Here is a 13,860-nt window from a genome sequence, read left to right as displayed (position 1 = left end):
CACAAATCTGAAGCAGGGACTTGAGATTGTATTACCTCAGTTGTATCAGTATTTGCAGACAGTGATGTCTTGGCTTGAATCCACAACACAACCCACAGAACATATAAACATATCTTCTCTTGTAACACATCATTGCCCAAAATTTACACAGCTTCTGAATGGCCTGTAATTATGTGTCATGTGTGTGTCTAATTTTAACCAACCTTTTAGTTCCAAATATTTGTAAACTCTTCCAGGTGTTACAGACTAATGGATGCTTTAGAACTGCTGTTCTTAAACCATGTGTCTGTAGCTCTGTACTTGTGCTTGTTCTTTACATGAAATCAACCCATATATAATCAGACGTCCAGCTACATTTACATTTACATTTCTGTCCTTTGGCAGATGCCTTTATCCAGAGCAATGTACAAAGGTGCTTTGATGTCTAATGAGTGTATTAACAGGTGTTCAATAGGTCACAGACTTAGGATACCATCAGCCTACAAACTGTGTTGGTAGGATTTACAACAATAAATAAAAACAACCAGCTAGTTTAAGTGTTTCAGGAAGAGGTAGTTGTATGAAGATGGCCAGTAACTCAGCTGTTCAGACATCTTGGGGAAATTCATTCCACCATCTCATTGCCAGAACAGAGAAGAGTCTAGGTGTACCCTGAGAAATGGTGGGGACCAGTCGAGCAGTGCTGGTAGAGTAGCTATGAGGACTATAAACCACAAATTGCTAAGCCTTTGAGACTTCTTCCAATCAATAGTTGAATCATGTCACCAGGAGGTGCCATTTTGCATACTCCTTCATAAAAGTTTTCCCATGCCCTTCTTCTACTGCTTTCTGACCCCACAGTTTATGACCCCCAGGTTAACAACCACCGCTTCTGAAGAGTTTTTAGATTAAAAGAAATTAAGTGAAGATTATACAGGCTGTTTATGCAGATTGTTAATCTAAAAGCTGTGTGAATTAGCTGTAGATATGCAGATGGCCCAATGTACTGATATTACTCCATTTATGCGATGCAATGATGTGATGTGATTATATTGGCATTTGTGGAACAGACGTGCAGGTTCAGTGAAAAAACAACCTAGAAACTCACTTTTCCTGTGTTAATGCATTCCTGTGTAAGTGAAATTTTAACATAAAGGATGCTATCAGTTATTTGGATTATTAAATCAGTGTGACTCCTGCTTGGTTGGACTGATGTGGATAATGTTGATATGAACAGTTTTGCACTCAATCTCCAGCAGTGAACAGAAAAATTCAAGATAGACATCTTGTAATTGAATTTCCTATTCACTGCACTTTCTGATCATATAATACACAGTTATAGAAAGGGAAATTATTTATAATCACATTACTTGTGTCTCCAAGATGAGGATGTGTTCCACTTTGATTCTGGTTCCTCTCAACTTTGAGTTTTTCCTCACCACCTTTGCATCTGGCTTGCTTAAGGCATAAACTAAAAAATCTGTAAATATCTGCCCTGCATTTATGCATTTTTTAAAATTTGCTATGTGAACTTAAGGAATTGCAAAAAGGTTCCCAGTTGACAAGGAAGTAAATTGAAGAGGGAGGTGTCCATTGAACCAGTTTACCTGCTTTAACATCAATGAGTACAACCTGTTCTTTTGTGTTTTTAAATAGAAAGTGCTAACATCCTGTTCAAAACAAAACAGGTCAGGTTGAACTAACTCTATTAGATAACAGATTATTTGAATGGTATGTCTTTCCAAAACAGGAATTACATTTGTAAACCCTTCCAGGAGGCACAGCATGATGTTCTTTGCGATTGTGCAGGATATATATATGGATTGTTCTTGTGAAAGCCTCACTTTTAATGATTAAATATAGTCAACGAAGAAGCACTTCCTTCTCTGACATTAAGTAAATCTTTGATGGTTTAGTCAGTTAGTTGACTCTAAACTTGTATAGAAAAGCATAAAATTTATTGGCTAGATGTTTCTGGATTTTATGCCTTTTACCCTGGTCAGGATCAGTGCAGCTAGAGCCTTAATTTCTTATAACAGCAGACCTTTATTCATTGTATAAACAGTGTTCATTGAAATCTTCACATTACATGCATACAGTGTCCATACACACACAGTTATAGTAGATTAAATGCAATAATCATTATAGGTTTGGTTATATCTTTGTGCGGAAAATCACTGAGGACTGCCTAATGGTTCTCTTCCCTGAGAACTCACTTTCAGTTGTTCTCCAGTGACCAAAGCAAAGAGGAAACCTCTCTTTCAGGATTTTGAGAGCTAAATTCCTGAATTTTTCCCCAACAAAGGCATAGATGATGGGGTTGAGGCAGCAGTGACAGAACGCTATGGTTTCCACCCACTGCATAGCCATGTTCAGGTCCTGATCCCACTGACAGGTGTTCATGTAACCAAACTGATGCAGGAACTTCAGGAAGATGACGATGTTGTACGGTGTCCAGAAGAGGAAGAAAACACTGACCAAGACCAGCATGAGTTTGACAGCTTTGTGTTTCTTCTGAGACTTGATGGACATTAAGATGGGGATAATACGTGTGTAGCAGAACACCATCACTGAGAGAGGAACAATTAAGCCTAGGATGTTCACCTCCATGTAAATGAGTGACCTCCAAACTGTCCCATTAGGAAGTTCTACACTGCAAGTCCATCCTTCTGATTCATTCCTCACTTGGGAAAAAATGACAGTTGGCAGAGAAGCTCCCAGGCTTAGCACCCACATAAACAAAACCAAGGCTATGCTAGCCCTGATAGAGCGGTGCTTAGAGAAAAGCCAGGTATAAGTGTAGACAATGACACTATAACGCTCAATGGTCATAAGGATCATGAAGAAAATACTTCCATAGAATCCAAGCATGTAGAGCGCAGTCACTGCATGGCACATGAAGCTCCCAAAGGTCCATTGAGTGACTGCGGCATAGTGAGCCCAGAAAGGCAATGAGAGAAGGAAGAGGTGGTCTGAAAGGGCCAGGTTGAGGAGGCACACATCTGACACGTTGGACCTTTTGTGGTACTTGATCAGGATGCACAACACCAGGCTGTTGCCGATGAACCCCACGATGAAGACGATGCTGTAGAGAGATGGGAGGAAGACTCTGCTGAAGGCCATTATGTTGTTTGTGTTGCAGGGTATGTACTCACGTGTTATTTTTTCAAAAGCAGAATTATTCTTACCTGTTTATGAGAAAAAAAGTTTAAATGTTACTTAAGTGGGGAAAAAACAGCCTTCCATGTAGCTGCAGTTGAACTTGGTGTCTAAAAGACATTTGTGACAATTTTTACAGTTTTGTCAGGTTATGCCAAATCCATGTATAGAGTTACAAAGGTTTTTGAGACCAAAGAATCAGAAACTAGCTCTCTGCAGTCAGAGAGACAAATAACCTAGTGTCAATTTTAGTTGTTTCTAGAATGTAAACCTTCAACCTACTTGCCATATCGCGGTGTAGCAGTGCGGTCGAATCCATGTTTCCTCAGACCAAGACAGTGTTTGTTGGTTTGTAGGAAGAAGCTGTTCTTTGAGAAAGGCTTTCATAAGGTGGGGCTTGTCCTGTTGCCAGATAAGTTTCTGGCAAGTTACCAAAAGATGCAAATACAAAACATTTACAAACTTGTATTGATGTCAGAAATAACAACTTTTAAACTTTATCTTATCTCATCCAATGATCTCATCCAGTAAAATGAGTGAGACAGAAAAATCTAGCAAAGTAGACTGTTGTGGCTACAGAAAATTAAACATTGAGGTAATAAATAAAATTATACTTTACTTTGAAAAAATACATTAATAAATGCAGCAGTCAACTGCCATTGTGACATGGATGTAGCACAGCTCACAACACCTTAAGCAAATTCTCAAAGCAAATGGACTTTTCCCATCTGCTGCTGACAAATATAAATAATTGTAAAGAACTGGAGCCTCAGGATCTCATGACTACTATTTTAGGGTTTCTAAATATTTTATTATGACCTCCACATATTAACTCATGGCCTTAAATGATTGACTTAATCAGTGATGTTTTGGTTAATTCAGTTATCAAAAATAAGAGCACAAGTGAAACAGGTTGACTTTAGTGACTAGTCCAAGGATTGATACAAAAGTGAATCTCTCTCACATAATTCCCACTGAAATGTTTAGTATGGAGTTACAGTACCATCTAATGGTACAGTTATGAAGCTGTCGACTCAATTTCCCTCTGATGTCTCCTTCTAGCTACTACAGGTGGTAACTCTGGGAAAGACTGTGAGTGTGTGATTTACAGTGGCTGAGTGGTGCAAAACAAAATAAATCATAATATCAAATTCAAAACCAAAATAACAAATCCAAAAAACAAAATAAATCAGATTATAAAATAACAAATCCAAAAACAAATCTCAGAAAATCAGCAGTAAGAATTCCATTTACAAACTATACTAATGTTAGTATCTTGTTATTTTGTTTCCGGATTTGTTATTTTGCTTTGCACTTCTTTTTGCCATTTTAGATACTGGAGACGATCAGCTCACTACAAACTAGAGAGCTCAGAATATGAGATTTAACATTAACTGGTGTAGGCCATTTGAGTTCTTCCACACTGGGCAGCATATTACCTGTCCCAACAGAGAAAATAACACACTGGATCATTGCTACATAATTCTTAAAGACACATATCGCTCTGTGCCCCGGACAGTTTTGGGAGTGCATTGCTTGATTTCATTTTATTCTAACCTACAGGCAGAAACTTAAATTTGCTAAACCTGGAATCAAAAGAGAGATGGATCAGTGAGGCAATGCAGGAACTACAGGACTGCTTTGACTGCACTGATTGGAGAGTTTCTGAAACTGTGACAAACAAATTCCTTAACACCTACTGCAGATTTGAAAAGAATCTTCACACCCCTCACCCACCCCAGCCCACTGACTGCCCCATCCTACTTCTGGTAACCCAATCTGGTAACAGCTCCCCAAATACTCAAGTTACACTTACAATTTATGAAAAGAATGTGAATCGGTTACAGGAAAATCCACCAGACAGTGTCTACCACTCCTGCTTCAAAGCTGTGTTCCCGTCCTGTTTCAAATCCTCTGTCACAGAACTAAATGACTACAGGCCTGTCACTCTGACATCTGTCATCATGAAGTCCTTTGAGCATCTGGTGTCTGCCCCCTGTGGAAATGACAGTGGAATTTAGAAGACTCCCCTCAATATTACTCCTCCTCACACTATCCAACAGCCTAGTGTCATATGTAGGGGCCTTCAAGTTTCTGGGAATGGCCGTTTCCCAAGACCTGAAATAGGAGCCCAAAATAAACTCTATCCTCAAAAAGGCCCTTCAAAGGATATTCTTTCTGCACCAATTGAGCAAGTATAGTTTGTCACAGGAGCTGTTGATGCAGTACTACACTGTTATTGAATCCATCCTGTGCACATCCATCACTGTCTTGTTTGAAGCAGTTGCAAAACAGGACAGGTACAGGCTGCAGCAAACAGTAAAAACAGCAGAATAAATCATAGGTACTCCCCTGCCCACTCTCCATGACTTGTACTCAACAAAAACCAGGAAACAAGCAGGAAGAATCACTATAAAACCCTCACACCCTGGAAACAACCTTTTTCCAACTACCCTTGTCTTGCAGGTGCTACAAAAAATTGTACACCAACACTGCCAGGCATAGAACAGTCTTTCTGCAGGCAATCACCCTCATAAACAGCTGAACTTGATTATATACATTTCCCCCACAAAGGCATAGATGATGGAGATGAGGCAGCATTGTTTGAGATAGTAGACTTTCGGCAGACCCATATTGGTGCTCCTAGGTCCACTGTGCGAGTTAGGATACCAAAAAAATTATGGGTCACCCGTATATACTCTCTGGATTATGATCAAATTTATTTACAAGTGCACCAGAAAAGCCCAAGATCCAGCAGTCCAGTAGGGAAGATATTTACAATGTCCAGGCTCAAACAAAAAAATCGAGAAAAATAACAGTATACCAAAAAATAAAAAATAAAAAACACACAAAGAAAGCAAACAATGCAAAACAACACACACCTTTATTTGGAGTCTGGCCACTAGTTTAAAAGGCCAGGTCCAGCCCCTATTCCAGGTAAGTTCGACATAGCATTTAACCTGACATCAACTAAAACACAATATAAATTACCTTAATTAAACAATGAACAGTGGACAGACCAGTTTTCCATAGTGAAACAATAACACAAATGTCTTGGTATCCCTCACAAAAAAAAAAAAACATGGTTTAACCGGATTCGGGTCCCGGCACAGTCTGTGACGTCATATCTGGCCACCCTTGAGGTGCTAGCTAGCACTGCTCCCAGTAACCTGATTATGCAGGCCAAAAAATAAAAAATGATTAAACAATAAAACAAAATAAATGTGGTGTATGTATTTTATATATATATATATATATATATATATATATATATATATATATATATATATATATATATACACTATATTGCCAAAAGTATTCACTCACCCATCCAAATAATCAGAATCAGGTGTTCCAATCACTTCCATGGCCACAGGTGTATAAAATCAAGCACCTAGGCATGCAGACTGTTTTTACAAACATTTGTGAAAGAATGGGTCGCTCTCAGGAGCTCAGTGAATTCCAGCGTGGAACTGTGATAGGATGCCACCTGTGTAACAAATCCAGTCGTGAAATTTCCTCGCTCCTAAATATTCCAGTCAACTGTCAGCTGTATTATAAGAACGTGGAAGTGTTTGGGAATGAAAGCAACTCAGCCACGAAGTGGTAGGCCACATAAACTGACGGAGTGGGGTCAGCAGATGCTGAGGCACATAGTGCGAAGAGGTCGCCAACTTTCTGCAGAGTCAATCGCTACAGACCTCCAAACTTCATGTGGCCTTCAGATTAGCTCAAGAACAGTGCGCAGAGAGCTTCATGGAATGGGTTTCCATGGCCGAGCAGCTGCATCCAAGCCATACATCACCAAGTGCAATGCAAAGCGTCGGATGCAGTGGTGTAAAGCACGCCGTCACTGGACTCTAGAGCAGTGGAGACGCGTTCTCTGGAGTGACGAATCGCGCTTCTCCATCTGGCAATCTGATGGATGAGTCTGGGTTTGGCGGTTGCCAGGAGAACGGTACTTGTCTGACTGCATTGTGCCAAGTGTAAAGTTTGGTGGAGGGGGGATTATGGTGTGGGGTTGTTTTTCAGGAGCTGGGCTTGGCCCCTTAGTTCCAGTGAAAGGAACTCTGAATGCTTCAGCATACCAAGAGATTTTGGACAATTCCATGCTCCCAACTTTGTGGCAACAGTTTGGAGCTGGCCCCTTCCTCTTCCAACATGACTGTGCACCAGTGCACAAAGCAAGGTCCATAAAGACATGGATGACAGAGTCTGGTGTGGATGAACTTGACTGGCCTGCACAGAGTCCTGACCTCAACCCAATAGAACACCTTTGGGATGAATTAGAGCGGAGACTGAGAGCCAGGCCTTCTCATCCAACATCAGTGTGTGACCTCACAAATGCGCTTCTGGAAGAATGGTCAAAAATTCCCATAAACACACTCCTAAACCTTGTGGACAGCCTTCCCAGAAGAGTTGAAGCTGTTATAGCTGCAAAGGGTGGACCGACGTCATATTGAACCCTATGGATTAGGAATGGGATGTCACTTAAGTTCATATGCGAGTCAAGGCAGGTGAGCGAATACTTTTGGCAATATAGTGTATATATATATATATATATATATATATATATTTATAGGAATAATAACAGGTGTAAAGTATGGCATGCAGATAAATATCCTAGTGCTATCGGGATTTTGTTTGCACCCGCTTCTCTGTTGTAACAGGTAACAATGACTAACAGATTTATGTTTGTGTCTGTATGCCAGTGCCACTGTTCCCAACAGAGAGGACAATCACCTTCCCCCTCTCCACACTGCCCACTGTCAGGGGACCTGGACAGATAGTCAGCCACCAGGCTCTTCCTCCCGGGGCAATGGTGGATCTTGAAGGTATAGGGCTGTAGAGCCAAGTAGCCAGGTGTGGATCCAGGCTTGTGCCTGGTGTTCGGTCTCTAAGTCAAACTCTCGCCCCAGAAGGTAATAGCATAAAGGTTCTAGGGTCCACTTAATCACAAGACACTCCTTTTCTTCTTCATCCTAGGCCTAGGGCTATGCCAGACCGCTTCCACCTTGCCAGCCTGTTGCCTCCATTCACAATTGCCCAGTTGGTATCCCAGGTAGTTTTCTGCATGGCCCACTCACACTTGGTGACTTTTAAGGACAGACCTGCTGCTTGGATCTTCTCCAAAGTCTGTCTCAGATGGTTGAGGTGGTCTGCCCAGTTGTGACTATGGATAACAACATCGTCCAAATAGGCAGCTGGCTATTCTTCACAGACCAGGAGAACTTGGTCCATTAACTGCTGGAAGGTGGCAGGTGCCCTGTGCAGCCCAAAGGGTAAGACTATAAACTGGTATAGCCAGACAGGTGTCCTAAAAGCAGAAAGCAGTTTGGAGCTTCAGATCCAACATTGTGATCCAACATTGTGAGGCATCGAACTTGGACTGGACATTTAGCTTGCAGAAGTTGACGCAGACCCACAGAGACCTGTCCATCTTAGGAGCGATGACGAATGGACTACTCTATTCACTGCCTTCAGAGGGTTCAAGAGCCTTGCTGGAATTCGGTAGGGTTCTTGACAGTGTGGTCTCAGTCAGATGAATGGTGTTATGTACCAGCTCCATCCACCCAGGCCTCTGCTGAAAAAGTGATGGAAACCGCCTGAGGAGGTCTGAAAATTAATTTTGCTGTGGCCCGTCTTGGAGTTCCAGCGTCACATTTGCAGGATTTCTCTGAGGGCTCACCTCGGGTGCTGGTTAATCTTCCTCTCCCTCCTCCACTACTTCTCTTACCTTCAGCAACATTTCTTTGGCAGTCAACTTGCCCCTTTTTCCACTTCCATAGCAGGTTCACACGATATGTCTGATTAGACTTCTTTTTGTTTGGATGGTGAACCTGAAATGTAACAGGTCACATCTTCCTTACCATGGTATATGGCCCTTGCCACTTGGGGAGAAGTTTGTTTGCCGAAGTGGGTAGCAACAGCAGCATGTTTATGTCCAGGTTGGAACTGCTGCATTCTAGTTTGTTGATCGTAGCATCTTTTCTGTGACAGATTCTCTCTGACTTGGTCTCTGTATTTCTCTAGCCGATCCCTTCACAATGCTCCTCTCCTTTGATTCTGCTGGGGCCTTTGTCCAGGCCTCTGGACATCCAGTTCAGGATGTCCAGGGGTCCTTGAACTTGCCAGCATTACATCAGTTCAAAAGGCAAAAGCCCGGTTGGGGAATCTCTCTGTATGTGAACAGAAGGAATGGTAGCCATTTGTCCCAGTCATGGCCAGTGTTGGAGACAAACTTCTGCAGCATACCCTCTAGTATTTGTTCGAATCTCTTCACAACCCCATCCATCTGACGGTGATAAGGTCTGGTCCTCATCGCTGTGATACCCAACTTCTGGTGGAATTGACTCATCACACAGGAGGTGAAATTCGTTCCTTGGTCCATGAGGATCTCATCTGGGATGCCTATCCTGGAAAACAGTTGCATGAGAGCGTGTATGACCTTTGGTGTGGTAATGGTGCGGAGTGGAAAAACGTGCAGAGTGGACAAAGTCACACATGAGTAGTACCTGTGTCCTGTGCTGCTCTTTTCTAGTGGTCCCACAATATCCATGGTAATACAGTGGAAATGGGTGGATATGATGGGCAATGGGTATAACTGGCACTGCTCTTTTGGCATGTAATGCAGTATTTCTGAACGTCAGTGTACACTGTAGGCCAGAAGGAGTGTGAACTAAATTGAGTATATGTCTTTTGCTGTGCCAAATGGCCTGCCCATGGGACTGTGTGTGCCGAATTTAAAGCAAAGGTTGACAATATGGGAGTACCACGACAAGGGACACATCAGCAGACTGTACCTACAATAAATCATTTTGAATAGCATATTGTTCATTAACCACTTTGGATTTTTCCTCCTTCTCAGCTTTTTCAAACAAAGGTTTTACAGTTTATCCTCTTTCTGTAGAACAGCAATATTTTCTTGGATTTGCCAGCCATGGACCTCAAGCACTTCTGTAGAGGGTTTGGGGACTGGAGAACCAAAGTATTTCAATAATCAAGTCTTTTTTGGGCCCTGTAGAAGACTACTATCCAAGCCCACTTTGGGTTGGGCCCTTGTCACTACAGAAAATGAATCAATTGGTGACACAGTATTCACAACATCAGTGACCCAGTCTCCCTTTTCATTAAGCCCCTGGGGTTGACGGCATCGTCGATGATGCCAATCACCTGTTTTTGTAAATGAAATTATATTGTAGCAACATAGAAAAAAATATGTACACAAACGGTAGACGGCTGTCTTTCCAAAAAGTTTATTGCCAAATAAATGTTTGTTATTAAATTAATGTTAAAAATAAAAAACAAAGGTATGTCAAATTCTTGTCTCCATACTCTCCGGAGACCCGCCCCCGCACTTAGCGCTCCATTCACATGCAGGATTTATGTAAATGACTCTATTCAGATGGAAGTAAATGCTAATTGCTGTGTTGGTTGGGGAGAGTGACGTGCTGATGCATGCCCGTGTCTAACAAAAAAAAGGGCCTGAATGAAGAAACAAACAAAAAAATCTTCCATATCGTTGTTTGTGTCCAGCATCAAATAATTATTTAATTGTGAATGTCTGGAATGTGGTTTTGTGAATTTATGACTGAAATAAAGCTGCTCACATTGGCGCGTGCTTTCACTTTGCAAAAGGCAGCATTTATTTAGTTTATGTTGTAGCACAAATATATACTCGCTAAATAAACACTAAATAAAAGTGAAAGCGCACGCAGATGTGAGCAGCTGTATTCCAGTCTTCATATACTCAGATCACCAAAAAATAGCACGATATGAACAGCTTTATTTCAGTCATAAACAGTGGCAACTTTTGCTAAGCAGACAAAATGTAAAACAAATAATATAATAGTACCCCAGAAAAACAACATAGTTGTCTGTTGTTGTGAATATGGCTTTTAGCAAATGTTACAAAAGAATTGCATTTCAATGAAAATTTCAGAAACCATGCTTTATTTTTTGTTTCTCTCAACAAAACCTGGCCTCAGTGTACCCTGTTTTTGTAGGAGGAATCTGAATGTATAGGTCAGAACAGCTGAGACATCAATAGGAGTCCTGGTGTCACCTGAGCCAGGTGTCAATAGGTCTTACATATTCATGCATAGTCACTGATTAGTGAATCAGAGGCTCTGCTGAAAAAAGTTAGGCACATCAGTCACTTTACCCCAAATAAATGGTCTTTCTGAGTGATATAATTTAGCTGTTTTTCTATGGGCCACACCCAAGACTTTCATGAACTCAGTCCCCTTCAACAGAATCAATTTCAGTATCACTTTCTCTGGGACCATAACAAAATCCTGCCAGCTTTGACATGCTTTGTGTCACACCTGCTGACATCAGTTTCTGGTGTTTTATAGTCTTCAGTTCATGTGAAGCCTCTCGCTGTTCTTCAGTAGTGTATGATGTATAACACGCTTTGCCTTTAACTCTTTGGGTCCGTGGGCCAGAGCAATGGGTGTTTATATGCTGCTGGGCTAATTTTGCAGCTGTCAGTCCTAAGTCTGGTTCATGCTCTTTAACCCAGGTATAGCTGTCATAAGGTAGTACTCAAAGCATCTGTTCCAAGATGACTAGCTCTCCAATCTCCTCCTTGGAGTGCAAATTAGGACATACCCAGTGCCAGTGTAGATTTTGCAGGTGGTGATATGTTTCTATCGGTGACACATCCTCTGATAATGTTGTAGCCCGTGTAACATAGTGACAGAACACTGTGATTTCCTATAATCACTATACTACCTCTATCAGACCTGTGCTTGGGAGAGGTTTAGGTTTGGACAATGACAATTTAAGGATGTAGAGCAATGGTGGTATAGTAAGCCCAGAAAGGCAATGAGAGAAGGAAAAGGAGGTCTGAAAGGGCCAGGTTGAAGAGGCACACATCTGATATGTTGGACCTTTTATGGTACTTGACCAGGACACACAACACCAGGCCATTGCCAATTAACCCCAGGATGAAAACGATGCTGTAGATTGTAGAGAGGAAGACTCTGCTGAAGGCCTTTATGTTGTTGGTGTTGTGGGGTGAGTAGGCGCCTGGAGTTAAGTTGTCGTAATCAGAATAGTCTTCAGCTGTTTATGAAAAAACAAATCATATCATTTACTGCATGTTTTTTTTCATTGTTCAAGCTAATTACTAAAAGAAGGAAATGTTGTGATTGTTTTGCTTTTCGTAAGGTAAACCTAGCAGTAAAGATTTTTTTTACTGTGCTTGAAAACTTTCTATAGGGAGCAATAGATTTTCTTGAACACAGTACTTAATGGTTCAGAATTAGACATAAATACATTCTACAGATATCACCAGTCTGCAAGATACTATCACTATAAAAAAAACAAGATGAATAAAGATTCTGTAATAAACAATTTCAAAGGATTTTTAAATGGAAATAATATATACTTACATATATACACATGATGACCGTTTTTTAGGATTGACAGTATTTTTAAATTAGATTTATACTTTGTTATATCTGCAGTATACGTGTTTGCATGAAAGTATTTACATGAATAATAAAAAAAATAGCTGTAAGTTTTATTAAGTGTATTTTCTTTCTTTTTTTCAAATTTTTATTAGGAGTTTTTACAGAAAAAAGTCACATAAGAATGGATGATATCTGATGACATTTAAAGCTTTGGAAAAGTCAGCTTGTGGTATTGAGGCAGATCTAATTAATACTTAACTAGTGGTTTCATATTGAATTCTGCAGATCATAATTATTAATAAATAAAAAGAATTTCAAGATGTTCAAATTGATCTTATTCCATTTACCAGTGCTAATGATGTATAAAATCATCAGCATATTACCAATTGTTATATATCTGAAATTTTATAAAAGTGGTACTGACGTTCATTTTAATAACCTACATTACTCTAAGACTCTGTAAAAGCAGACAAGTATGGACACAGTCAGCTGTTCAGCTTTAAAAAAAAAAAAAAGCACTTACATGTTGCCTTGTTGGGAGAAATCATTGCCATTATTCATTAGTCCAAGTGTGAGTGTGAAAGAAGGTTGTATGTATTAATATATAAAAACAAGGGACTGAGCTATTTTGCTGTGATATTTCTGAGGTGGGGTTTCGTCCTACTCATAGAACAGCCAAGTCTCAAACTTTTCGTTCCAAGAACCTTTTAAAAAAAATCGACAAACAAGAGAAACCAAGTCATGAATTCATCAGTCACATCAGTGTCCTCATCTCTACTGATTTCTTTTAAACAAAAACTTGTACAGGATCTAAAGATAAACAAACAAATAACAAGAGAAAGGAGATAAATGATCGAATTAAACATAAGTGCAGGAAGGATTTACTGAAAGACACAATGTTCTTAACTCATTCTCCTTCAATAACAGGTTTATCTTGGTCAAGGTCATGTTTCATTCGAACATGTTCCACTTTTTCCACTTATGACTGATCAATCAAATCAGCTGCTGATGTTAATTCAGATTAGTCATTTCCACCTAACTGATAATAACATGAGCAGGTGACCCACACACAACAATAAAGGAGCGAGAGATCTTCTTGAATGCATCCCAAATATTAAAACACTGAAACGTAATATAGATGGCATTCATTTCTCTAAACAATGTGTCCCTAATGTTTACAGCTGTGTTTTATTTCTTGGCGAAATTATGCAATTATGTTTTATAAACTCATCTTTGTAGATTGACTGATACTGTCAGGTGTACGATTTTCACATGATATGCTTTTCATTAATATAAATAACAC

At 40.2% G+C, this 13,860-nt stretch overlaps 1 protein-coding gene across 2 annotated transcripts; it reads right to left on the bottom strand.

Annotated features, from left to right (window-relative positions):
* Positions 1 to 1,810: 1,810 nt before the first annotated feature.
* On the bottom strand, positions 1,811 to 3,528 carry LOC131361336 (C-C chemokine receptor type 5-like). Of its 2 annotated transcripts, none has more exons than XM_058402485.1 (2): positions 3,421 to 3,506; positions 1,811 to 3,248 (listed from the first exon to the last, which is right to left on the bottom strand). In XM_058402485.1, the coding sequence occupies exon 2, from the start codon at positions 3,100 to 3,102 to the stop codon at positions 2,134 to 2,136; it is 969 nt and encodes a 322-aa protein (XP_058258468.1). In that variant the 5' UTR covers positions 3,103 to 3,248; positions 3,421 to 3,506; the 3' UTR covers positions 1,811 to 2,133. The 2 variants fall into 2 exon arrangements, with proteins under 2 accessions (XP_058258468.1, XP_058258389.1); XM_058402406.1 differs by having other exon boundaries at positions 1,825 to 3,167; positions 3,421 to 3,528.
* Positions 3,529 to 13,860: the final 10,332 nt, after the last annotated feature.

This window comes from Hemibagrus wyckioides, linkage group LG01 (genome assembly GCF_019097595.1).
Source record: "Hemibagrus wyckioides isolate EC202008001 linkage group LG01, SWU_Hwy_1.0, whole genome shotgun sequence".
NCBI classification, from domain to species: Eukaryota; Metazoa; Chordata; class Actinopteri; order Siluriformes; family Bagridae; genus Hemibagrus; species Hemibagrus wyckioides.
Note: the sequence above shows the minus strand (reverse complement) of the source record. Positions and strands in the feature narration are given on the sequence as shown.

What these genes read in the sequence shown, in the direction of transcription:
- LOC131361336 (XM_058402406.1), bottom strand. Translation starts at nt 3,457, where the DNA reads ATGGATTCGACCGCACTGCTACACCGCGATATGGCAA. An exon ending in GCTACACCGCGATATGGCAA is followed by an intron (nt 3,168 to 3,420) that starts GTAGGTTGAAGG and finishes TCTCATAAACAG; the next exon opens with GTAAGAATAATTCTGCTTTT.